Raw genomic sequence first — 27,869 nt, forward strand, 5'->3', positions numbered from 1 at the left:
GGTCGGCATGTAAATCTTTGTTGGGGAGGTTGGACAGGATTCAGGCTCAAGCACTGAGGGTGTGTTGTGGGGCTTTCAAAACCACATCTGTACCTGCATTGCAGGTGGAAATGGGGGAGATGTCACTGGAATTAAGAAGACAGCAACTCATGATGACATACTGGGCAAATTTGCAAGGTCACAATAATCATCCGACAAAAAGTACAACTGAGCCATGCTGGGAACACGGGAAAAAGCAAATGAAGAGCTTTGGATGGGTGGTTGAGAGGAGAGCAAGGGAGATGGGAATACTGGAGTTGAGTTTTTCGCCAACTGTTGTGTTGCCGGCTGTTCCACCTTGGCTACTGCCACAGGCAGACGTAGATCTGAGCCTCCTGGACTGGGAAAAAGAACAAGAGAGAAATAGTAACAGTGTAAATTCATACATTAGAAGGAATTACTATGGTCATTTACATATATACACAGATGGTTCAAAAGATCCAGAGACAGGCAGAACAGCAGCAGCAGTAGTCATCCCTGAAGTGAACATCGTATGCAGGAAGAGACTATCGGATGAATTATCGGTGTTTACAAGCGAAATGATGGCTATAATAATTGCATTGCAGTGGGTAGAGGATAGCAGGCCAGAAAGAGTGGTTATACTATCAGATTCAGCAGCAGCATTAAAAAGCTTATTTTATTGCAACACCACATGCAGAGAAGACATATTATTTGAAATAATGATGCAATTATTTAGAATTAAGCATATGCAATTGTCTGTCATTTTTGTGTGGGTTCCTGCACACATCGGGATTGAAGGGAATGAGAGGGCAGATGGAGCAGCCAAAGGGGCTTTGAGGAGTGAACATCAACTCCATGTGAACATCAGCAAATCAGAAGTCAAAGGGGTGATAAAGAGACAAATCAGGAAAAAGTGGCAAAATGAGTGGAACAAAGAAAGTAAAGGACGGTATCTTTTTAAGAATAAACCATTAGTTGGGAATGCAGGATCAGGCGGGCGGAACAGGACCGAGGAAAGAGTAATGACAAGATTAAGGAATGGGCATACTGGGCTGAATAGATCTCTATTTTTAATAAAAAAACACAATACAGGAAAGTGTGAACATTGTGGAGAGGAGGAAACAGTGGACCATGTTCTATTAGACTGCAACAAATATATAACAGAGAGAGATGTGTTAAAGCAGGAAATAAGAAAGCTAGGGGAAGTCAATATCATAAATATATTACGGAAATCTTCAGGTGATGAGTGCTGGAAAAAGCTAATACATTTTTTAAAATCAACTAGATTAATGAATAGGATATAAGGCCGGGTTATTTGATTTAAGATAATTTTTTTTTTTTTTTTTTGTTTGTTTTGATTGTTTTTTTTTTTTTTTTTTTTTTGTTTGTTTGTATTGTTTGACAAATACATTCATTTTGAATACATTAGAGATCGTTTAGATACCTAGTCCATATTCCAGATCAGTGGGTGGCGGTAATGCACCCGAAAGCTGCCAACCGCCAATAAAATCAAAAGAAGAAGAAGAAGAATGAAGGGGGCAGCAAGACGGACTCGCTGGATTAAGCACATCATGGGCGACACTGGATCTAATAAATCTGTCAGGACGTTATCACTTCGGGTTTTTATCTTCTGCTTGGCTTTGCTTCGGAGTCCCGTTCAAGGTAAACGCATTTACTAACTCTTATTGGCATTTTAACGTGTTAGTTATGAAGCAAGGGGCGTAAAAAGCTTTCAGTGCCGTAATAACCTGTAGTGTGAAGAATTAATTCACTTGTTTTCATAAAACTAACATCGCCGAATGTCCTATAAGAGCTTATTCTACTGTTTGATTTAAAACCCGAGGGTAATTTGGCCGAAAATAGCTTGGCAATGAAGTACTAAACGTAAAAACGTGAAAAAGCTCAATGGAGTTCGGTCGTACCTCCTATGTTGTAGCTTAGAAAAAAAAGGGGCGTTTACTCCGCGTTGCTAAGCAACATGGCGTCATGAAATATTCAATTTAATGAATGACAATGACAGAAATAAAACATGATTTAGTAAAATCTCATTTCTTTTCAGTGACAAATTATTTCATATTGGTATATTTATTTTATTTTGTACATGTAAAAGATAACAATTAAAGAGAAGATAAGCAAACAGAACAAAGAATTTCATACTTTAACACTTAATATCTTAATTTACATGTGCAAAAAGGAGTAGGAAGAAGTGTAAACTTATTTAATCCTACCCCCATTCACTAATCATTTATTAACAAGTATTTATAATAACTAACTATAATTATACTCACACACTTACCTATACATACATACACATAGTTAAGTATTTCTATATATTTGTACACACATGCCCATATACATATATTCATATAAATATACTTATTTACACCATACTGTCTCTATATTAACGCCATCTGCTATATATATATATATATATATATATATATATATATATATATATCTACTTACTTACACACACACACACACACAGTGTGTGTGTGTTGAGTGTACTGCTGCTGCACAAAGCCAATGTCCCCACTGAGGGATAATAATAATAACTAGACAAAATTCCCGGGAAATTTTGAAGTGCCACGGACTACTGCCGGATGATCGCGGGGCTTATTTGCACCCATGAAGGTCAAGGACTCAATACAGATTCCAATGACACCACCCATGACTCTCTATGTCAAACCATTCAAAAGTTATTACAGAAAATATATAATAGGCTAACTGAACCACTAACTGAACCGCTAACGGGATCGCTAACGGGATCGCTAACGGGATCGCTAACGGGATCGCTAACGGGACCGCTAACGGGACCGCTAACCGAGCCGCTAACGGGATCGCTAACCGAGCCGCTAACAACCGCTAACGGAACCGCTAACGGGACCGCTAATGGGATCGCTAATGGAACCGCTAACGGGACCGCTAACGGGACCGCTAACGGGATCGCTAACGGGACCGCTAACCGAGCCGCTAATGGGATCGCTAACGGGACCGCTAACAACCGCTAGCGGAACCGCTAACGGGACCGCTAATGGGATTGCTAACGGGACCGCTAACGGGGTCGCTAACTGGACCGCTAACGGGATCGCTAACTGGACCGCTAACGGGACCGCTAACGGGATCGCTAACGGAATCGCTAACTGAACCGCTAACGGGACCGCTAACGGGACCGCTAACCGAGCCGCTAACGGGATCGCTAACCGAGCCGCTAATGGGATCGCTAACGGGACCGCTAACAACCGCTAACGGAACCGCTAACAGGACCGCTAACAGAACCGCTAACAGAACCGCTAACGGGACCGCTAACGGGATCGCTAACAACCGCTAGCGGAACCGCTAACGGGGTCGCTAACTGGACCGCTAACGGGATCGCTAACTGGACCGCTAACGGGATCGCTAACGGGATCGCTAACTGGACCGCTAACGGGATCGCTAACGGAATCGCTAACTGAACCGCTAACGGGACCGCTAACGGGACCGCTAACCGAGCCGCTAACGGGATCGCTAACCAAGCCGCTAACGGGATCGCTAACGGGATCGCTAACAACCGCTAACGGGACCGCTAACGGGATTGCTAACGGGACCGCTAACGGGGTCGCTAACTGGACCGCTAACGGGATCGCTAACTGGACCGCTAACGGGACCGCTAACAGGACCGCTAACAGAACCGCTAACGGGACCGCTAACACCAATAACACTACCATCCCATAATAAACACCTACCATCCCATAATAACACTAACATCCCATAATAACACTAACATCCTATAAAAACACCTGCCATCCCATAATAACACTAACATCCTATAAAAACACCTGACATCCCATAATAACACTAACATCCTATAAAAACACCTGTCATCCCATAATAACACTAACATCCTATAAAAACACCTGCCATCCCATAATAACACTAACATCCTATAAAAACACCTGACATCCCATAATAACACTAACATCCTATAAAAACACCTGTCATCCCATAATAACACTAACATCCTATAAAAACACCTGTCATCCCATAATAACACTAACATCCTATAAAAACACCTACCATCCCATAATAACACTAACATCCTATAAAAACACCTGACATCCCATAATAACACTAACATCCTATAAAAACACCTGACATCCCATAATAACACTAACATCCTATAAAAACACCTGACATCCCATAATAACACTAACATCCTATAAAAACACCTGACATCCCATAATAACACTAACATCCTATAGACGAATCCGGCGACCGGTTTGTGTGCGCCGCCATCTTGCGGCGGCGCCATTGCTGCGGTGGCAGGTGTCAATCTGCCACCGCAGCGCTGTTATTGTAACCTGACGCTCTACAGCATCATTATAGCTGGATTGATGATGTTAGACAGTGGCCTTCCATAAATAATGAAGGTATCTTAAATTAATGCTGATGGTAATTTATAAATAATGATTTGTTTGAGCGATAAGCAGGAAAGAATAGAGGAATAGGGAGATAAGGGAGTGTATGATTAAACACTGTAATATAGCTCTCTCCACCTCCTCTCCTTACGAGGCACGTCTGCACAATTAAATATTACCTGTTTATGTTTTGTTTTATTTTAGGTATCCAAGAATATTTTATTGATCGCCTGGCGTCCGATGACGAAAAAAAACGCAATTACAGGTCTCTAATTGAAGGGCAGAACTATCTCAGCTCCCGATGATACAGAATACATACATACATAACCCCAATCTGCAGATAAAACTAGTTTGTTGAGGAAAAAATATCAACTCTATTTGTAGCTGCAGAAGAAAAAATAATCTCACGAGGAAAAGAAAAATATTGCTCACGCCATCGGAGCCTCTTCAGCATAAAAAAAAGAAAAGAGAAGTAAGAGTAATAAAAAAGATGTAGGCTACTGTATGTTGTTATATTATACTAATTTATTGAAACACATGGCGAGTCAAACATTTACCAAAGCAGCTGCCAAACACTAAACAAGGTAGTAAGACGTGGGTTGTGCAGAACTGCGGCAGTAAATCCTCATCGGAGCTCCATTCTTTAGGGATTTCATATGGATCCAAACCGTTAATAATCATTATTTTCTCCATATACCGCTCCCTGGCTTCCTTGTTTAAGGTATCCAGGTAAATTCCAGTTCCTTTCCAGCAGTTTAACATCTTTTTTTGCGTTCCGTCTGTTCACTTGGTGAAACAGAAAAGTAGTTTTGAAAGTCCCTCCCGTCTTCATTCACTATCAAAACAAATGCACGTGACGGGACAGGAGTGTTCCGATGATACAAATACATTAAGAGAGCCTGGCAGGGAGCGGAGTAATAGATCCATACGTATATATGTCTATGGGCTGGAGCGGAGGAGCGGAGCCGCCACCGCAGTAATGGCGGCCGCTCGACTTCCGGGTTTCGCCGGATTCGTCTATAAAAACACCTGACATCCCATAATATCACTGACATCCTATAAAAACACCTGACATGAGGGGCAACAAGAACCTGATACAGAGGGAGCGGGAATGACTCAGCTGGATTTTCGGTTGTGACAAACCTGAAATCACTCCCATTTGCGCTCAAACCGTAGCTCTTAGCAGAAAAACGAAAACATTTTGAGAAACAGAGAACCTACCAGATTATCTAAATGTTATTTTCATACAGATATTCCTTAAAATGTGTTAGTAACGGCAATTCGAAAACAAAAATGAGATTTTTTTTAAGAAAATGTTTTTTAACATGGGAGTCAATGAAGAGAGAGACAGGATTTGGCGTGTCTGTTGGCTCCCCCGTTAAAATTTTGTGCACACCACGCCTGTCAAAGTCACATTTTATGAATCACAACACCTATGTCTGTATTCTGACCAAAAATTATCTGTCTACCTTTTACGGTTTGCCCGTGAGCTCGAGTTACAAATAAAATTTATGTTCATTTTTTTAATCTTTCCCCACTCTGATCAATTAGAACCGCACTGAAGATTTGACAAAAAAGTGATTTCCAGTCCTCGCTTGAGGGCTCATATCTTGAAAAGTGTACATTTTAGGAAAAAACAGTTTCGGGTTTGGAGAGAGAAGAGATGTTTTCCTCCGTTTTGAAGTTTGAATGAGGTTTCTACGTGCAAGTATGAGAAAGATACGTGACTCAGAAAAAAGGTGAATTTGGAGTTTTTCCAACCTCCTCCCATCCCCAGTGTTACATTCTGCCCCATTCACTTACATGGGAAAATCTCCCCATTAGTTTGGAAATTTGGAAATGTTTTTGCACTTCGTGCAAAAACTATTCGTGCCATCGTTCTGAAAATCCACAGGACTGTAGTTAAATTCAGGGCCTACAACTTTCTAAATCGGTTCAGAGTTTTTCGAGTAACGGTGTGCGAGTGGTGAGGCCCCAAAGTTCACGCAATGCGTTCCGGATGGGGCAAAAAGCGCACGTTTGTGCACGTTGCGCAAAAACGTGCACGCCAATCGCTAATAAAAGTCATACCACTCGATTCCCGATTAAGGCGCACGTTTCTACGTTTTTACTTTTCGCGTTTTCTCAAAGCTGCGGGACTAGTTACGCGCCAAAGTTTTTACGGAAGAATATGGAATAAGCCTGAGCAATAGTATGAGTGCCTCGTGCTGCGCACGAGGCACTCCTCCTCCATTGAGCTTGCGCAGCTCAATGGAGGAGGCGTGCCACGTGGCGCAGCCGTGGCACTAATAATAATTCATTTTATTTGGAGGCGCCTTTCACGACACCCAAGGTCACCTTACAGAATAAAAACACAAGAAATACAATAAAAAATACAATAAACATCCATACAAGCAACAAGACAAATAATATAACAGTAGACAAACAAACTGGTGGGAAGTAGTGCGTGATGTCCGGTTATAGTGAATGGGCAAGTTTGAACAGGTGGGTTTTGAGTTGAGTTTTGAATGTGGTGATGGAGTGTATTTGTTTTATGTGTGGGGGGAGGGAGTTCCAGAGTCTGGGTGCCGAGCAGCTGAAAGCTCGAGCACCCATGGTGCTGAGGTGTGAGGTGGGAGTGTAAAGAAGTCCAGCAGAGGTTGAGTGGAGGGTGCAGGAGGGAGTGTATTCTTGTTAAGAAGTCCAGCAGAGGTTGAGCGGAGGGTGCAGGAGGGAGTGTATTCTTGTTAAGAAGTCCAGCAGAGGTTGAGCGGAGGGTGCGGGAGGGGGTGTATTCTTGTTAAGAAGTCCAGCAGAGGTTGAGCGGAGGGTGCAGGAGGGAGTGTATTCTTGTTAAGAAGTCCAGCAGAGGTTGAGCGGAGGGTGCAGGAGGGAGTGTATTCTTGTTAAGAAGTCCAGCAGAGGTTGAGCGGAGGGTGCAGGAGGGAGTGTATTCTTGTTAAGAAGTCCAGCAGAGGTTGAGCGGAGGGTGCAGGAGGGAGTGTATTCTTGTTAAGAAGTCCAGCAGAGGTTGAGCGGAGGGTGCAGGAGGGAGTGTATTCTTGTTAAGAAGTCCAGCAGAGGTTGAGCGGAGGGTGCAGGAGGGAGTGTATTCTTGTTAAGAAGTCCAGCAGAGGTTGAGCAGAGGGTGCAGGAGGGAGTGTATTCTTGCAGAAGGTCACAGAGGTAAGTGGGGGCTAGGTTGTGAAGGGCTTTGTGGGTGAGGAGGAGGTTTTTGTAGATGATACGGTATTGGACTGGGAGCCAGTGGAGTTGGATAAGGACGGGGGTGATGTGGTCAGATGACTTGGTACGGGTGATGATCCGGGCGGCCGAGTTCTGAATGAGTTGCAGTTTGTCGGTGAGTTTGGTTGGGAGGCCAGTGAGGAGGGCGTTGCAGTAATCGATACGGGATGTGATGAATGAGTGGACCAGGATTTCGGTGCTGGATTGGGACAGTGCTGGACGGAGTCTGGAGATGTTGCGGAGGTGGAAGAATGCAGTCCGGGTGATGTTGTGGATGTGAGGTGCAAATGAGAGTGTACTGTCCAGAATGACGCCGAGGCTCTTGACGTGGGGGGAAAAGGGTACCGGGAAGCCGTCGGTGATGATGGGAGGAGCGGGAGAGGGTTGTGACTTGGTGAGGGTGGATTTGGAGACAATGAGAAGAGCCTCAGTTTTATTGTCGTTGAGTTTTAAAAAGTTATTGCTCATCCAGGTATTGATGTCGTGTAGGCAGGTGGTGAGGGAAGCGGGAGGAATGGCAGCGGTGGGGTTGGAGGAGATATAAATCTGTGTGTCATCGGCGTAAGTGTGAAAATGGACCCTATGGTGACGGAGAATTGAACCTAGGGGTAGGAGGTAGATGGTGAAGAGAAGTGGACCCAGTACTGACCCCTGGGATGAATAAAGGGCTATCTAATTTAATTTAATCTATTTCATGACACTATTATTTTGTAATGCCACGTTTATATATAACATTTCTTGACACTTTGACACATGAATGACAAGCTTTCACGTTTGCGTCTCCTAAAGTCTTCAATAATACCTGAAAACCGAGCGAGGTTGATCTGAACGGCAGTTTGGGGTTTACCACCCTGGCAGATGGACGGTTTATTCCTCCAGCAGACGTTTGTGGCATCGACTACAGACAAAGTAAAAAAAAACATGTAACCGTCAGAAACCTCTCTGAAACTCCACTGGACGGACTGGAGCAACCCCACAATATGAACAATATGAAGGTTTAATTACTTTAAATCCCTAAAACGTATAAAAACTGAACAATATGAAGGTTTAATTATTTTAAATCCCTAAAACGTATAAGAACTGAACAATATGAAGGTTTAATTACTTTAAATCCTTAAAACATGTAAGAACTAAACAATATGAAGGTTTAATTATTTTAAATCCCTAAAACGTATAAAAACTGAACAATATGAAGGTTTAATTACTTTAAATCTGGATTAAATCCTTATTTATTTCATTTTATTTAAATATTTTTGCTGGTGCTTCTATGTAATTTATGCTTAGTCATGTTAGTTGACCAAGTCATTTAAATTGTGCGTTTCTACCAGCAGAGGGCGCCAGCCAGGAGGCTGTTGTCTTCATTCTAAGGCTTATACAAGACTTTTAATTTTTTGCGGCTCCAGACATATTTGTTTTTTGTGTTTTTGGTCCAATATGGCTCTAAAACCCTTTGGGTTGACGACTCCTGGGCTAGTGGATGGACACGGAGGGAATAATAATAATAATTTAATTAAAGTAAATGCAACAGAAATGGAAATGATCAGCAGCACTAAAGTATTAGGGCTGGGAATTGATACAAATGTCAAGATTCAATTCTGATTCTTAAGATTCAGAATCGAGTATCACGCTTTGATCCGATTTGATTCTGATATTGATTTGGGTTAGTGTTATTAAAACTGTTTTTTCAGCTGTTGCATGAATTATATGACTGTAGTTCTGCAACATATTAATACTAGTATTATATTGAGATTCAACAGCAAGTATTGCAGCTAATGATGCTGTAAGGACCAATCAGCTCCCAGAATGCTGATAGAACTGAAACAGAAACATCATGTGGGTCAGAATTACCAAACAGATCCAGGGAGGAAACAGAGACGGAGGAAATCTGTTTTATTTTTTTCCCACATTCCGTTTCAATTTTTTCCATTGCGGTCTTTTTCGATTTTTAATTTTTGAGAATTTGGTTTTTAGCCTTTTATGCAATTGTAACTCCAATACAGTATATAAAGTAATGAAATATAGACAATTTATGAAATTATAACTGAAAACCTTAATGTTTTCATAGCTTTAAACATATTTAAAGTCAAAAACATAGTTGCCAACAAAACATTCCTTTTTTGGGCATAAACACAAAAATACCAAAAGTTGTAATGATGAAAAAAAAAAAAAATCGATCTTTAGAGATACGAATCGATTATTTTTTTTCATTTTTATTTTTTTTTTCCCAACACAGGCCTAGATAAAAATGTCAAGAATCGATTCCATTCCAATTCAGAATCGATTATCAAGATTTGATTCAATCCGATCTGAGTATATGAAGTAATGAAATATAGACAATTTATGCAATTATAACGGAAAGCTTTAATGTTTTCATACCTTTTAAAGCAGCACAATGTAACTTTCAGCTTTTCTGAGTTTGGCAGCATCTTTTGGACAAAAGCGGTAGTGCTTTACCAGAAAGAACACTACATTTCCCATGAGCACCAGCGCGTACTGCCGGAAAACTCCTGTCCTGTTGCTGCATTTGTTTTGAGAGAAGACGGGACGCTTTTCTGTTTCACCAAGTGAACAGAAGGAACGCAAAAAGAGCTGCACTCTTTAGAAGGATCTACTGCCGCAGTTCTGCAGAACCAGCAGCTGCTTTGGTAAATGTTTGACTCGCCATGTGTTTCAATAAATTAGTATAATAGTACAACATACAGTACATGTTTTGTATTACTCTTACTTTTCTTTTCTTTTTTTTTGACTGCTATATTATGCTGAAGAGGCTCCGAGGCGTGAGCAATATTGTTTTTTCCTTGTGAGATAATTTTTTTCCTCTGCAGCTACAAATAAGAGTTAATATTTTTTCCTCAACAAAATTAATCGCACCGCAGAGAGCTGGCCAACAACTGCGTTTAGCTGGCGAAGTGGGGAATAAAACCCGTTTGAATGATCCGACCCCAGTCTGTGAGTGTTTGTTTGTGGTTTAATAAACCAGTGTTTTGATCCGACGCCCGTCTGTGCGTGTTTGTTTGTTTACTGAGGAACGTTATGTTTGGTCGGACTCGTTACAGCCGCGATCCAACCGAGCCGACGACTCTTTTACTCTTTTACTCTGTTATCTCAGATAATTGGCCGGCCTCCGTGGTTCTGCCTCCGAGCAGGAAAGCGGTGAAAAGTTAAACCATTAGCGATCTTTTCCCCACGTCTGTTATGTGGAGCTGCTGCAGCCACAACACAGCAATGGGTTACCAGCTTCTGCGGAGCTGCGCTCCAAGCCCCGCCCATTTTCGTCTCGACTACGAATCGGGAAGGAGGGGGAAGTGACGTATGCCGTAAAGCAGTCAAAGCCGTAAAAATGTGTAGTTTTTTAGTGTGGAAGGGTTCCTACCATGCTCCTCAAAGTTACATAGTGCCAGTGAAGGAGATACAGATCCCTCAGACCATGACAGAGGTTCATTAAACCTGTTGGAAGTTGATGTTCCACCACAATGATGATGATGAAATATTAGATTAAGGTGGAAAAGTTACGTAGTGTCGCTTTAAACATATTTAAAGGCAAAAAACATCATGTCCAAAAAAACATAAATTTTTTGGGCATAAACCAAAAAATACCAAAAGTTGTAATGTAATGATGAAAAAAAATAAAGTCGATCTTTAGTCATACGAATCGATTTTTAGGAATTGACATGACAATCAATTTAGAATCGGAGAATCTTTTTTTTTTTTCTTCCAACACAGGCAAAATGTCAAGAATTGATTCGATTCTGATTCTTTTTTTTTTTTTTTCAACTCTGTTTATTGAATTTTTATTTTTCAACACGTAAACGACAGTAACAATGAAGCAAGTATCAAGGTTTACATTATCACGTAACTCGAATAAGGACAGTGTACAAGATATATAAACAAACAAAAAGAATAATAAAACAACAAAAAAAAGAATAGGACAAAAATACACATACATACAGACACACTCATTCACTCGGGGAAGGGGGAGAGGGGGGTGGGTGGGGGGGTTTATTCTGCTCACAGCTTTTCTAGTTAGTCCTCAGGTTCTTCATCAATGCTGAGTGAGTGAATGTGGTCAACAAAAGGTTGCCAAGTTCTGTTAAAGGCTTCCAGGGAACCCCGACGGGAGAACCTAATCTTCTCCAGCTTAATGCAGTATAGGATTTCATGTATCCATCTATTGTGTGTGGGCGGAAGCGTATGTGTCCATTTGAGGAGGATGAGCCTTCTAGCGAGTAAAGTTGTGAAGGCTATAACTCGTTTCGCAGTGTTAGGCATCCCAGTGTGTCGTGGTACTCCAAAGAGGGCAGTGAGGGGGTCGGGGTCAATTGTGCTACCCAAAACCCTCCCCAGCGTATCAAACAACCCCAACCAAAATAAAGACAATTTCGGACATGACCAAAACATATGCATGTAATCTGCCGGTGATAATTTACATCTGTTACATGAGTCAGCCCTATCTGGGTAAATCTTCGCTAATCTTGCATTGGTGTAGTGGCTCCTGTGTAGGATTTTGCATTGAAGTAGACAGTGTCTTGCACATATAGAAGATTGTGTGTACCAGATCTAACATATGATCCCACTGATCATCAGTGATATCAGTCCCAAAGTCCTGACTCCACACAGTTCGAAGTGAGTTCAGTCTGGTTGGATTAACCGCAAAAATCACTCACTCACTCACTCATCTTCTCCCGCTTTATCCGTTACCGGGTCGCGGGGGCAGCAGCCTCAGCAGGGATGCCCAGACTTCCCTCACCCCAGACACTTCCTCCAGCTCTTCCGGGGGGAGTCCGAGGCGTTCCCAGGCCAGCCGAGAGACATAGTCTCTCCAGCGTGTCCTGGGTCGTCCAGGAGGCATCCGGTACAGATGCCCAAGCCACCTCAGCTCGACTCCGAGCTCCTCCCGGGTGACCGAACTCCTCACCCTATCTCTAAGGGAGCGTCCTGCCACCCTGCGGAGGAAACTCATCTCTAAGGGAGCGTCCAGCCACCCTGCGGAGGAAACTCATCTCGGCCGCTTGTATCCACGATCTTGTCCTTTCGGTCACTACCCAAAGTTCATGACCATAGGTGAGGGTAGGGGCGTAGATTGACCGGTAAATCGAGAGCTTCGCCTTTCGACTCAGCTCCTTCTTCACCACGACGGTCCAGTACATCGACCGCATTACTGCGGACGCTGCACCGATCCGTCTGTCAATCTCACGCTCCATTCACTCGGTCCCCCTTTTTAACTCACTCAGCCCGAAACGGCGACGTGGGCCCGCCTTCCTGTAGGCCCACCACCCGCAGGAAGGACCATGGCAGGCCGGTGCAATGTGGGCTGGGTAGCAGTCGTGGCGGGGTGCCTCGACGACCCAATCCCTGGACCAAAACTCTCACAGTGGGGACATGGAATGTCACCTCGCTGGGGGGGAAAGGAGCCGGAGCTTGTGCGTGAGGTTGAGAGATACCGGCTAGAGATAGTCGGGCTCACCTCCACACCTAGCTTGGGCTCTGGAACCCAGCTCCTTGAAGGGGGCTGGACCCTCCACTACTCTGGAGTTGCCCAGGGTGAGAGGCGGCGGGCTGTTGTGGGCTTGGTTATAGCCCCCCAGCTCAGCCGCCATGTGTTGGAGTTCACCCCGGTGAACGAGAGGGTCGCTTCCCTGCGCCTTCGGGTCGGGAAAAGGTCCCTCACTGTTGTTTGTGCCTACGGGCCGAACAGCAGTGGGGAGTACCCGGCCTTCTTGGAGTCCCTGGGAGGAGTACTTGATAGTGCTCCAACTGGGGACTCCATTGTTCTACTGGGGGACTTCAACGCTCACGTGGGTAATGACAGTGATACCTGGAGAGGCGTGATTGGGAGGAACGGCCTCCCCGATCTGAACCCGAGCGGTGTTTTGTTGTTGGACTTCTGTGCGAGTCACAGTTTGTCCATAATGAACACCATGTTCAAGCATAAGGGTGTCCATCAGTGCACGTGGCACCAGGACACCCTAGGCCGGAGGTCAATGATCGACTTTGTTGTCGTTTCATCTGACCTTCGGCCGCATGTCTTGGACACTCGGGTGAAGAGAGGGGCTGAGCTGTCAACTGATCACCACCTGGTGGTGAGTTGGATGCGCTGGCGGAGGAGGAGGTTGGACAGACCGGGCAGACCCAAACGGATTGTGAGGGTCTGTTGGGAACGTCTGGCTGAGCCCTCTGTCAGGGACATCTTCAACTCCCACCTCCGGGAGAGCTTCTCTCGGATCCCGGGGGAGGCGGGGGACATCGAGTCCGAGTGGACCATGTTCTCTGCCTCCATTGTCAACGCGGCGGCTCGAAGCTGTGGACGCAAGGTCTCCGGTGCCTGTCGTGGCGGCAATCCTAGAACCCGGTGGTGGACACCGGAAGTACAGGATGCCGTCAGACTAAAGAAGGAGTCCTACCGGGCTATGTTGGCCGGTGGGACTCCTGACGCAGTAGATAGGTACCGGCAGGCGAAGCGGGCCGCGGCTCGGGCAGTCTTGGAGGCAAAAACTCGGGTCTGGGAGGAGTTCGGGGAGGCCATGGAGGAGGACTTTCGGTCGGCCTCGAGGAAATTCTGGAGGACCGTTCGGCGCCTCAGAAGGGGGAAGCAGTACTCTGCCGGCACCGTTTATGGTGTGGGTGGGGAGCTGTTGACCTCGACTGGGGACATTGTCGGACGGTGGAAGGAATACTTTGAGGATCTCCTTAACCCGACTGACATGCCTTCCACTGAGGAAGCAGAGGGTTGGGGCTCGGAGGCGTGCTCATCCATCACCCAAGCCGAGGTCACCGAGGTGGTTCGTAAGCTCCTCGGTGGCAGGGCACCGGGGGTGGATGAGATTCGCCCTGAGTACCTCAAGTCTCTGGATGTCGTAGGGCTGTGTTGGTTGACATGCCTCTGCGACATTGCATGGAGGAAGGGGACAGTACCGCTGGGGTGGCAAACCGGGGTGGTGGTCCCTCTGTTTAAAAAGGGGGACCGGAGAGTGTGTTCCAACTACAGGGGGATCACACTTCTCAGCCTCCCGGGGAAAGTCTACGCCAGGGTACTGGAGAGGAGATTACGGCCGATAGTCGAACCTCGGATTCAGGAGGAACAATGCGGTTTTCGTCCCGGTCGTGGAACACTGGACCAGCTCTATACCCTCCGCAGGGTGCTCGAGGGTTCATGGGAATTTGCCCAACCAGTCTACATGTGTTTTGTGGATCTGGAGAAGGCATTTGACCGTGTCCCTCGTGCCATTCTGTGGGGGGTGCTGAGTGAGTATGGAGTCCGGGGCCCTCTACTAAGGGCTGTCCGGTCTCTGTATGATCGAAGCAGGAGTCTGGTTCGCATTGCCGGCAGTAAGTCAGACTTGTTCCCAGTGCATGTTGGACTCCGGCAGGGCTGCCCTTTGTCACCGGTCCTGTTCATAATTTTTATGGACAGGATTTCTAGGCGCAGCCAGGGGCCGGAGGGGATCCGGTTTGGGAACCTCAGGATTTCATCTCTGCTTTTTGCAGATGATGTTGTCCTGTTGGCTTCATCAGACCGGGACCTCCAGCATGTGTTGGGGCGGTTTGCGGCCGAGTGCGACGCGGCAGGGATGAGAATCAGCACCTCCAAAACCGAGGCCATGGTTCTCGACCGGAAAAGGGTGGCATGCCTTCTCCGGGTGGGTGGAGAAGTCCTGCCTCAGGTGGAGGAGTTCAAGTATCTCGGGATCTTGTTCACGAGTGAGGGAACAATGGAGCGTGAGATTAACCGCAAAAATGTTTCTATAAATGATAGAAATCAACATCTTAGAGTCTGTCTTCAGAGATAGAAACGGGTCTAAACTAGAGTTTGGGGGCTGACTAGGGAATTGCGGGTATTGATTCTGAACAAAATGTCTAACCTGAAAATAACGAAACCGATGGGAGTTTGGGAGAGTGAATTTAGCAGCCAGATCAGAAAATTGAGGGAAAATCCCATCAATGTATAGGCTACTGACAGAATGTAGACCTTTCTCATGCCAATCCCGAAATGTTGGATCTGAGTAAGAAGGGACAAAACAATGATTGCGGTAAATAGGAGCCAGACCTGATGGTACATGTAAACCAAAGTGCTTTCTGAATTGGCTCCAGATTTTTAAGGTGTTAGTCACAATGGGTTAATGGAGACCTTGAGCGGCAGAGGTAATTGTGCACAAACCACTGACCACAGTGAGTGCCTGGATGAGGATATCTCCATTTGAGCCCATTGGGGTAAGCCAGCTTGTGCAATTTTGGAGTTCCAAAAGAGGAGTTTATTAATATTACACGCCCAGTAATAATGACGGAAGCTTGGCAGCACCAGGCCACCCTCTGCCTTGGGGAGTTGGAGAATCTCCTTCCTAATACGAGCCTTTTTATCACACCATAGAAATGAATTAATTATTTTATCAAGAGAGAGAAAAAATGAGTTGCGTAAGAAAATCGGAATTTGCTGAAATAGATATAAAAATCGCGGTAGAGTAATCATCTTGATCAGGTTAGCACGTCCCATTAAAGAGAAAGGCAGGGAGGACCACCTGGCTAAGTCTTCTTTGCAGCGCTCAACTGAGGGATCAAAGTTCTTGGCAGCTAGTTCTGTAAAGGATTTACTCACAAAGATACCCAAATATTTGAACCCTTCCGAGGCTTTCCTAAAGGGAAAAATATTTTGAGGAAGAGCATTAGCCAGATCGCTAATTGGAAAATATTCACTTTTATGAAGATTGAGTTTATAACCGGAGATTTTCTTAAATACCTCTAATATGTTCAAAATTACAGGAAGGGAATTCGGGGGGTCCGAGATATATAGCAGGAGGTCGTCCGCGTACAACGACAACTTGTGAGTTAACCCTTGGCGCATGATACCGTCAAAACGACCCTCATTACGGAGCCAGATAGCCAACGGCTCCACGGCGAGCACAAACAGAGAAGGGGATAAAGGACAGCCCTGTCTGTTACCTCGCGAGAGCGGAAACGAGTTGGAGCGGATTCCATTGATATTGACTGAAGCAACCGGGGATGTGTAGAGTAACTGAATCCAGGAAATAAAATTAGCGCTGAAACCAAATCTGTTGAGAGCATAGAACATGTACCTCCACTCCACCCGGTCGAATGCCTTTTCGGCATCCAAAGAAAGAACGATTTCGGGAGAGTCCGCGGTGGGGGTGTAAATAATGTCGAATAGCCGTCTGGTGTTAAAGAAAGAATGTCTACCAGGGATAAAACCAGATTGGTCTGGATGAATAAGAGCAGGCAATACTCTCTGGATGCGGGTGGCAAGGACCTTAGCCATTATTTTAAAATCCACATTCAGTAAGGATATGGGTCTGTAACTGCCACACAACAACGGATCTTTGTCTTTCTTTAATAAGAGAGAAATTGAGGCTTCTGTCAGGGTGGGTGGAAGTTGGCCTTTCTGGAAAGCGTCATTAAACATTCTGACCAGGATCGGAGTGAGTAAGTCTGCAAAAGCTTTGTAAAACTCCGTAGTGTACCCGTCAGGGCCGGGAGATTTCCCACTTTGCAAATATTTAATGGCAGTTGTTACCTCTGCTGCGGTCAGTGGTGCACCTAAATCGTCAGCGCCTTCCAAGTTGATTTGAGGAAATGTAAGGTCATCCAAGGGGTTACAGCTGTCCCAGTCCTGTGAAGAGGACTCAGAGGAGTAGAGTAAAGAATAGAAGTCGGAGAAAACATTACAGATCTCGTGGGGTCTGTTTTGATATCACCCGTGGACGATTTTATATTGGGGATCAGTCTAGACGCGCTAGCTGAACGAGCCTGGTATGCAAGCAGTTTACCTGCTTTATCTCCCTGTTCGAAAAAACGTTGTCTGGTATGTAGTAGCTGTCTTTCAACTTTACTGGAGGCTAACACGTCATATTGCGATTGCAGCAGAAGCCGTTTCTTATACAGAGCCGCTGAAGGGTTTTCTGCGTATTGGGTGTCCAAGTTTCGGATCTCAGTTGAAATGTCTGCCATCTTAGTCTGTTCAGATTTTTTAAGATGGGAAACGAAAGAGATAGCCTGCCCCCGAATATAAGCCTTGAAAGTCTCCCAGAGCGTGTCAGATCCGATGCCCGGCGTATCATTGGTCTCAAAGAAGAATTTAATCTGCGAAGTGAGGAAGGATTTGAATCCTGCTTCTGAAAGCAAATGCGAGCAAAATTTCCAGTGTTTTGAGGGAGCTTTGTAACCAGAAAACTTGATATCAACAGTGGTTGGCGCGTGATCTGAAATAACTATGCTATGATATTCACTGGTGACAGCGTTATGTAACAATTTACTATCCAGTAAAAAAAAGTCGATCCGGGAGTACGAGTGGTGAACATGTGAAAAGAAAGAGAAAGCTTTGCTGGATGGAAATCTGGCCCTCCAGGGGTCCTCCAAGCCGAGCTGACTGGCGTGAAATTTTAAAGCTTTGGCAGATTTGGATAAAGAAGTTTGTTTCCTTGATGATCTGTCAAGGTCTATATCTTGAACCAGGTTAAAATCACCACCGATTATAATCTGGTGATCATCCAAATTGGGTATGGTGGAAAAGAATTTGGATATAAATTTGTCATCATCCCACGTTGGTGCATATAGCGAAGCCAGAACCACGGGAGTATTTTGCAATTTGCCTGAAACGATGACATATCGGCCGTTAGGGTCAAGTACAGATGATTCAAGCTCAAAAGAAACGTTTCTATGTATTATGATAGCCGCCCCCCTGGCCCTCTCAGAGTACCTCGAGTGGAACAGGTGTCCCATCCATGGCTTCTTAAGACGGGACACTTCAGAGGTGCGAAGATGCGTTTCTTGAAGGAAGCATACATCGCCCCCAAGATGTACTAAGTGGGATATCACCTTATTGGCTTTAGAGACCTCATTCACTCCTTTGGTGTTCCAGGAGACGAACCGGATGTTCCTACCAGTCATTTGTGACTTGGAACTGCCGATGTAAAGATACCTGAGCAGAAAAGGAAGGGGTGGGGGGTTGTAGCCACTCACACACACATTCATTCAGGACGAAGACAGACATAAACAAACCTAGTCCCTAAGGAAACGCTAAACACTTGTATCTTCTAAGATACAGAACTACCTGACTTAGTCAGTTATAAACTTCCCCTACAAAACCTCTCTTCCCTCAGTGTAAAATAAATCCGTACAAAAGGTAAAACCCCCCAAGAATGTAACAACGTGGCTCGGGGAGGCATGAACTATAACGAGCACACTCATTTATGTGATGCTGATGGTAATAAATCCACATTTCCTAATAATGCCAATCAGAGCAGTATGGAGGAAATGTAAAATAAAAACAGTCAAAGTAAACAATGACATGTGAACAAACTCGCAACACCACCTAATATGTTAAGCAAGGCATATTAACTGGCAAGAATGCGGTAATAAATTAAAATAAAGTTATCGTTAATTGTCCAGAAAGAAAGCAAAAGTCCACGGGTAGGTGTCGGACCACGCTGCTCCACTTACAGATCAGGCACCTCCGGGAGCGGAAGCGGCGCCCACAGTGCACAGAAAATATGCTGCACAGTTCGATCCCTTCATGGTGGCCCCGTCCAATGAGTAGTGGCAGTTGTCAAAAAAAAAAAAAAAAAATTAAATAAATAAATAAAAAAAAAAAAAAAAAGGAATTCACTTCAGGCAAAGTAATAAGAGTCCAAACCAAACGAAATGCGTGCTACCCAGCACAGGCTCTTCATGACACAGTATGTCAAGTAAAAAGTTAAATATTAATATTAAAAAAAAAAAAAAAATTAAAAAAATGAAAAAATTGAAAAAATTTGAAAAATTTAAACTTGTTCAAGGCACCCAGAGAGGGATCGCTTAAAAAATAAATAAATAAATAGTGTCCATACCAAATGAAATGTGTGCTACCCATCACAGGTTCTTCATGACACAGCATGTCAAGTTAAGAAAGAAAATTAAATTAAAAAATTGTTCAAGGCACCCAGAGGGCACACCACGCACGGAGGCCCCGGACCGTGCTACAAAATAATGCCCCGTGTAGCAAAAAAGAAGCAAAAAACAAATCGGGTCGCAACAACCAAAGAACGTTCAGTTCAAGCACCGCAACAGGTGGCCAGCCCGGGCTGCAGCTCCAAGTGAAAAGTGGTGGGGGCTGCGCTAAAAACAAGCCGTTAGCTCCGGGCCAGGCCGATGAGCACGTTAAAAATACTGCTCAAAGTTAAATACCGTGTCTCAGGTGGTGTTGCGCCTGTCAGCGATGTATTTCTTGGCTTCCTGAACCGACGAGAGCCGAACCGTGCTCCCGTCCTCCGTGGTGATTCTCAGCCTGGCGGGATTCTGTAAAGACGGCTTGAGCCCCAGGTCGTACAGCTGTGACATGACTCCACGATACTCAGTACGGAGCTCAAGTACATCAGCAGGATAGTCCTCATAAAAAGCTATCGGCTTGCTCTCGTAGTGTAGCTGCCCTCTCCTCCGTCTGGCCTCGCGCAGCACCCTCTCCTTGGTCTGGAAACTGTGGAAGCACATAATAACAGTCCGCGGCTTCTCAGTCGACTTAGGCCTGGCAAATGGTATCCTGTGTGCACGTTCCAGTTTTGGTGGTTTGGGAAGAACCTCCTCGCCCATCACTTTTTGCAGCAGGGTAGAAAGAAAGGCGGTCGGGCGAGGCCCCTCAGTCGACTCCGGCAGCCCAATCAGCCGAAGGTTTGCCCGGCGGCTCCTCGCCTCGAGGTCCGAGGCTTTAGCCTTTAGCTTAGCATTGCTAGCCTCTAGCTCCGCACAGGTAGTCTCCAATGCGGCTAGACGCTCGTCGGTAAAGTTGGCGTTTGTCTCCAGCGAGCCGATGCGTTGACCATGGTCTAATACCGTAGCGTGCATCATGTCAATCTTGGCTTCCAATGAGGCCATGGAAGATTTAAATTCCGACGAAAGGGCCGCCTTGTGGTCCTGTAGCCGCGTTGTTAGCGCCGCCATGCTAACGTCGCTAGCCGCGGCTTCTTTCTTTTGTGAATTGTCCTTTCTTGGTCTCAAAGTGGACATTATGCTGAGCAAACAGCAGGTTGTTAAATAACAAGCCCCGTTAAACGTCAGAAGAGCGGGGTTTTAAAGTTTATAAAACGTAGTTGAGGGAGCGAGAGAGAAACGTGACTACTCCTCGTCACCCATACCGGAAGTCCTCGATTCTGATTCTTAAGATTCAGAATCGATTATCAAGATTTGATTCGATCCGATCCGAGTATATGAAGCAAAAACATTCCTTTTTTGGGCATAAACAAAATAATAAAAAAGTTGTTTGATCTTTAGTCATACAACTCGATTTTTAGGAATTAATATGAGAACCGATTTTAGAATCGTTTTTTTCCAACACAGGCCTGATTGCGTGACTGGTCAGTTATTTGACGTGTTTAGCATCACTTCCTGTCCAGGTCTGACTCCTCCCTGGTTCCCCAGGTGAACATCGGCTGATCGTGTCGTCCCGTCTGGTCTCGGCCGCCCCCGGAGACGACGTCCTGCTGCCGTGCCGCCTGGAGCCCCAGCTGGACCTGCAGGGCCGGACGGTGGAGTGGTCCAGGATCCAGGAGGCACTCGGGCCCAGGACCTACGTGCACCTGTACAGGAACGGGAGGGAGATGCGCCAGATCATGACGCCGTCCTACGTGGGCCGGACGTCGCTGTCCCAGGACGGCCTGGGCCGCGGGGACGTGTCTCTCACCATCAGGGCCGTGAGCACCGACGACAGCGGCACCTTCAGGTGTTTCATCCCCTACCTGAACCAAGCGGCCAGCGTCCGGCTCGTTGTCGGTGAGAACAAACCGCAGTTTCACAACCTTTTCTGGTCTAATAGAGGGTCTGCGTTGACGCTTCCCCACTGGACCTTCACCCCCTTACTGCACTGAGTGGTAAAACATCAACAAAAATGTCTGCAACTAGTGGAGAAGACGGGATAACAGCTGATTCTGGGCTTAAATTAAAGGCAGTTGGAGTTGACAGTGACCCGTACAGTTACCAAGAACCAGTGGTCCATGGACATTAATATTTGGTACAGTTACCCCAAGAACCAGTGGTCCATGGACATTAATATTTGGTACAGTTACCAAGACTTAATTTCTACGGCGGGGAAATACACCAAGCAAAGCTTGAAGATACAAAAGTCTTGACGCTTGGTCCGACTTCAAGGCAGGATTTGTTGGTGAAATTAAAGTGATGAGGACACTGAACTTTATGATTTAACCGTTTAACGTTAGCTACCCAAAAATCCAACATTACTTGATACAAAATGGGAACCACAAATCCACGTTTCGGTGCCTGGAATCCAGTTGTTTCTGTGAATTGCAGCGATCCATTTGTCTCTTAAGCTTATTTTTCGGCAGCTGTAAAACGATAACTCTGATTTCTTGTTAAATCTATGAGTACAGTCGATCGCACAACAGCTCTTTCCATTTTAGATGTTTTCCAGTTGCTCAAACTGAAAGTTTACGCTGCCACTCAGTCTTTCTGCCACTCAGTCTTTCTGACACTCATTCCCTCTATAAATGCCATAAAACATATTAAAATACCGGCATTTAGACAAGGAAAAGTAGCAAGTGACGTCATCACAGTTTCACACCGTTTTCTGGTTTAATGACTCTGTTGTCTTTTAAATATTTGATGATTCACTGTAACTTCTCTTGTTTTAGACCCGATCTTTGTCAGAACCCAGACGACGGGAACGCCGCGGCCTCCAGGCGACGTTTCAACTCCACGTCCAGGAGACGAGACGCTCCCTGACGGTGAGACGGCGGCTCTGCCCCAACACCTCCGTCATCGTCCTGAAACTCTTCTGTCTTTACTGATTCTGTTTGTTCCTGTGGCCACAGGTCTGCGGTCCAGACTCCCCGTCTGGATCTCGTGTGCAGCGCTCGTCTTCGTCGTGGCTCTTTCTGCCGCCGGCGCTGGTCTGGTGAGAAACCGCCGGGGGAACCAGGAGGAGAAACTAAACGTGAGAATGACTTATACGTCATTTCTAACCACTGTTACTAATGTTTAAAGTCACTGTTTGGAAGAGTTTGATTTTGATTTGAAGATTTTATTTCGAACATGGATGTTAAAAGAGTACAAAACAGTAAAAAAAAAAAATATTAATACAGGACTGTGTCAGAAAATTAGAATATTGTGATAAAGTTCTTTATTTTCTGTAATGCAATTTAAAAAAAAAAAAAAAAAAAAAAAAAAAAAAAAAAAAAAAAAGTCATACATTCATTACAAATCAACTGAAATATTGCAAGCCTTTTATTATTTTAATATTGCTGATTGTGGCTTACAGTTTAAGATTAAGATTCCCAGAATATTCTAATTTTTTGAGATGGGATATTTGAGTTTTCTTAAACAGTTTAGACGATGAGCTGAACTTTTTCCTCTTGTTTTTACAGTGTGAAGCTGGAGGACGAGTCTCTTCTGAAACATGTGAGTGAAACCGACTCTAACTCGTCACTTCTGCCTCGTTAAGATCGTTAACGGTAGAATTACTACAATTACTCTCCTCCGACCCGGCGGGCGTTCCGGACCAAAGCTTTCTGAGAACCGAGAAACTCTGAGTTAGTGGAGACTAGCGGTGTAACGATACACTAATCTCACCATACGGTACGGTACACCATATTGAGGTCACGATAACGATACGATATTATAGCAGTATTTTTTTAACAACCTTGAATGAGGAACATATGATTGGAAAGAATGGTCTTTTATTTGAAAGACACAAAATACAAAACAATGCTGTGCGTTTGCCCTATTGTTACAGTTTGTAATTCTTTATAACTGTTTAAGTTTTAAAGAGCAAGCCAGGACAACCATTTTCCAGCAGGAGTACGTTCTAATGTTTCGGACGCACTAAAAAAAGTCCTGCTTACTCATTTTGCATACTCATTAGGGTGGAAGTGTGTGTTTTCGGACGCAGCCTATCTGAAGACTTTAGTGACTGAGTCATGTGACCAGTTCTGGCTGAAGGAATCGGTCACTAGCTCAGGAGCTGCGGTTGCCACGGCAACAAGAACCTCACTGAAGAACCCGTCTGGTTTTGCTGTGAGAAAAACCCAGATTTTGGCTTCTGACAAGGTCTCAAATCACTCCGATTTGTGATAAAACCGTAGCTCGTAGCTAAAAACCGAAAACATCGTGAGAGACACAGAAGCCGCCAGATTCTGACAATCTTAATTTTATTCAGATAGTCCTTAAAATGAGTGAGTAAGCTCAGTGCGAAGACAGCGTGAGATTCTTTTGAAGAAAACTTTTGTTTACATTACAGTGAATGGGGACTGAGACAGGTATTGGCGCCGCTCTTGTCCCCACAGTTTAAATTTTGTGCATACCCCGCCTGTCATAGTCACATTTTATGAATCCCAACACCTATGTCTACATTCTGACCAAAAATAATTTGTCTCCTTTTTACGGTTCGGCCGTGAGCTCGAGTTACAAATAAAAATTTGGGTTATTTCATATATCATCCGCACTCTAGATTTGACAAAAAAGTGATTTCCAGTCCTCGCTTGAGTGCTCGTATTTTGTAAAGTGTACATCTTAGGAAAAAAATGTTAGTTTTTTTGGAGAAAAGAGAAGTTTTCCAACGTTCTGAAGTTTGAATAACATTTCTACATGCAGGTATGAGAAAGCTAGGTGACTCCACTTTGAATGGGTTTTTGGCCATTCTTTTGGGAATAACTTTGGGAAAAATGGGAATTTCAACACCAAAAGTGATGGCACGCTATTCCCAATCGAGCCACACGTTTTGATATATGATTCGCCTGGGTCCTCTGAAATCTGTAGGAGGAGTAGCGAACCGAAATCTGTCCAGAAAATGAAAAAAAATAAAAAATAAAAAACATGCAGGATAACAATAGATGCCTCATGGCATTAATAACCCAATATTGCGTTACAGTTTGTCAACTCCACGACACATATCGTGACGTTTTTCTTTTCGTGGTGCAATATATTGTTCCACTCCTAGTGGAGACTGCTTGGTTAGAGTTTGACGTTTTTCCTTTCCCTCGTCCGTGTGAAGGTTGTGCAGGATGCTGCAGCCGGCGCTGGCCGGATCTCGTCTGCCGAGCCTTCACGACATCCTGGCGTAAACACGACCCCGCCACGTCAGACGGAGACGCTCTCTCCTCGGACGGGGCGTTGACGACGTCAGCCCTCCTGGACCGGCCATCGGGCCACGTTTGACTTTCTGAGACTATTATTGATATTATAGATGCAACATGAATAAAACTGAACTGAAACAGAAAACCACCTTCCTCTGGGTGGAACCCCGAGAGAGAGCGATGAGACGGAGTCGGCAGCTGCTGGAGGACTTGGAGAAACCAGAAAACCACGCTCTGTTGGGCGTGAACACACCTCAACCTTCAACCTTCAACCTTCAACCTTCACCCGCCTCCAGGCTGCAGCTGCTGGTTCTGAATGTTTTACTAAGGCCACGTTTACACATAGCCGGGTATTTACAAAAACAGATATTTCCCCCTCTACGTTTTGAAAAATCCCATCATTTCCAGGAACCTGCATAAATAGCTGTTAAGGTGCTATGATCATCCAAACCTACAGGGGGCAGTGTAACGAGAAGATAAAGTCATGCTAGCCAATCAGAATCCTGGAAAAAAACATCAACAAATGACACGAGTAACTTCCAGTTACTTCCAAGATGAACGAGAGTCTTTGGTTTGGAGTGACAGAGAAGTGGAGTTACTTCTCAACATTTTGACTTTTTTCTCGACATTTCGTCTTTTTTCACAAAATTTCGACTTTTTTCACAAAATTTAGATTTTTTTTTTTAAATTTCGACTTTTTTCTCAACATTGCATCTTTTTCTCTGCCACCTACCCCCCCTTTTTTCTCGACATTTCATCTTTTTTCACAAATTTCGACTTTTTTTCTAAATTTCGACTTTTTTCTCAAAATTTCCCCCTCTACGTTTTGAAAAATCCCATAATTTCCAGGAAGACTGCAACGGACAATCAGGTCTGCAGAGAGGATAGTTGGGACTAACCTCCCATCTATCGACGTCCTGTACCGGTCCAGGACCAGGAAACGGGCAGGTAGCATCTCTGCTGACCCCTCACACCCAGGACCAGGTCCTGGTCCAGGTCCAGGACCTGGACCAGGACCAGGACCAAACCCCTCACACCCGGGACACAGTCTGTTCCAACTCCTCCCCTCTGGACGGCGCTACAGAGCTCTGTGCGTCAGAACCTCCAGACACAGGGACAGTTTCTTCCTGCAAGCGGTTGCTCTGATGAACTCCCTCAACTAACAGTCTCAGAGTAACCAAACACGTGCAAAAAAATAAATAAATAAATAAATAAATCATCTAGCACCCTCTTTAATAATCATGTCTGCCTCACTCTGCTGCACCTCTCACTTTGTATTTCTTTTGTATAATTTTTTTTTTCTTGTATTTTTTGTATAATTTGTCTGTTAAAATTGTAAATAGGTTATACTTATTCTTATTTTTATTCAGAACTGTCCTTCTCACTACCTCAAACTGCTGCACCTTTAAAATGTTTATACTGTACATAGAAATACCACATTTGTTTATTGTTTATTTTTAATACCAAAGAGCGAAATTACCGGAGTAAATTCCTTGTTGGACAATGTTCGAACCTGGCCAATAAAGCTGATGCTGATTCTGATTCTGATGAGCATACAAACCTACAGGGGGCAGTGTAACGAGAAGATAAAGTCATGCTAGCCAATCAGAATCCTGGACATTTCGACTTTTTTCTCGACATTTTGACTTTTTTCACAAAATTTCGTCTTTTTTCCACAAAATTTTGTCTTTTTTCTCAAAATTTCGCTACCTCTGAAGAAGTAGTTTTCCTGCTTCCAGCTGCATTTAAAGGGTCTGAATGTTTCTCATTTTCATATTTATTCCTGTTCTGTGACACTGATGTTTATAAAGTAAAGTGAAGTTAATAAACCTGTTGCTCTGATGAACTCTCATCACTCTTAGTCTCAGAGTAATCAATCACTGTCCAATAATAATAATTATGACACAATCATATGCTGTAACACTGCACCTTCCAATAACCATGTCTACCTCATTCTGCTGCACCTTTAACTTTTTAAAAATGGTATATATGTTAATAAGAGCTGTCATTTGTCTATTACATATTTACTGCACAGTGAGCGAGAATAAGAGTTAAATTCCATGTCTTGTCTGACCTGACTTTGACAAATAAACATGTTTATGATTCTGAACCTTAGCAGTGTCTAGAAGATGCTTATTGTTTCTTTACCAATACCCTCATTTTATTTATTTATTCATTTTACCGGCTCTTAGATCGTCCACTTTTCACCCGTGACATTTTCTGATCATGTATTTCTCATTTCTGGTACCAGGAATGTTCCAGTACACCACGAGATGACGTTAACAACACACTCCTCCAACCTCGTCCTCACAGATTCCCTCTCTCCCACGTCCCTTACAGGATCTAAAGCTCCGTCCATGAAACTCCCTGGACATTCTCTCTCTTCAAAGACCCACACTATAACACTTTTGTTTAAACTTGCACGGAGGAATTACTTTAATTCCCAACTGTCTTACAGTGCGAAGGCCCTATTTTATCTGTAGGTATTTTTCCTCTGACGAAAGGAGGTCCTTTTTACCCCTAAACGTGCCCCAAAAGTCACCAAATGTTGCACCAAGTCAGGCCTGGTGAAAAATGTGATATTTAATGGTTTGCATTAATGGGCGTGGCCTAATGGCTCAACAGCGCCCCCTAGAAAACTTTGTGCCTCAAACCCCACAATACGGTTTGACGTACATGCAGGAAAATCGGTACACACCTGTATCATGTCGCAACTTAAAGAAAAGTCTCTTGGCGCCATGGACGAAACCGGACAGGATGTCGGCCATTTTGAATTAATCGTGTCATTTTGGCGCAATTTATGCCATTCCTTCGGCAATTAATACGTCCCGAACCGTAACGTGCACTCAGATGTGTTATACATGAAAATATGCGTCTCCATCCTGCGACTACACGCATTACTTTTCTCTTTCAAAAGTGTTACCGTGGCGACGCTAGACGCCAAAAAGTGCGCCCCCCCTTCATCTGATTGGTCCATATTTGATAATTCCGATTTTCTCCAATAACTTTTGAATGGTTTGATAGAGAGTCGTGTGTGGTTTTATCCACTAAATGTCCAGTTCTGAAGAATCTACATCAAGTCATACAAGCTTCCCCTGCAGCCTGAACGTTACAAGGGTGGAGGAACGTTCATCGCTGCTTGCAGCTTTAATTTTGTTTATTATGGGATTGTTTGTCATATTTG

General features: G+C 44.4%; 1 protein-coding gene across 2 annotated transcripts; it reads left to right on the top strand.

Annotated features, from left to right (window-relative positions):
- The first annotated feature begins 1,530 nt into the window (after window positions 1-1,530).
- On the top strand, window positions 1,531-26,752 carry LOC133420302 (uncharacterized). Of its 2 annotated transcripts, XR_009770596.1 has the most exons (7): window positions 1,531-1,662; window positions 21,021-21,371; window positions 22,247-22,339; window positions 22,427-22,548; window positions 22,979-23,012; window positions 24,604-25,669; window positions 25,706-26,752. XR_009770596.1 is itself a non-coding variant. In XM_061709963.1 (6 exons), the coding sequence occupies exons 1-6, from the start codon at window positions 1,572-1,574 to the stop codon at window positions 24,765-24,767; spliced, it is 855 nt and encodes a 284-aa protein (XP_061565947.1). In that variant the 5' UTR covers window positions 1,531-1,571; the 3' UTR covers window positions 24,768-26,752. The 2 variants fall into 2 exon arrangements, 1 of the variants encoding a protein (XP_061565947.1); XM_061709963.1 differs by having other exon boundaries at window positions 24,604-26,752.
- Window positions 26,753-27,869: the final 1,117 nt, after the last annotated feature.

Source organism: Cololabis saira, chromosome 20 (genome assembly GCF_033807715.1).
Source record: "Cololabis saira isolate AMF1-May2022 chromosome 20, fColSai1.1, whole genome shotgun sequence".
NCBI lineage: Eukaryota > Metazoa > Chordata > Actinopteri > Beloniformes > Belonidae > Cololabis > Cololabis saira.

Excerpts from the sequence above, each read along its gene's own strand:
- LOC133420302 (XM_061709963.1), top strand. The coding sequence starts at position 1,572 with ATGGGCGACACTGGATCTAATAAATCTGTCAGGACGTTATCACTTCGG. Across the intron at positions 21,372-22,246 it reads CAGCGTCCGGCTCGTTGTCG|ACCCGATCTTTGTCAGAACC; the intron begins GTGAGAACAAAC and ends CTCTTGTTTTAG. Across the intron at positions 23,013-24,603 it reads ACGAGTCTCTTCTGAAACAT|GTTGTGCAGGATGCTGCAGC; the intron begins GTGAGTGAAACC and ends GTCCGTGTGAAG.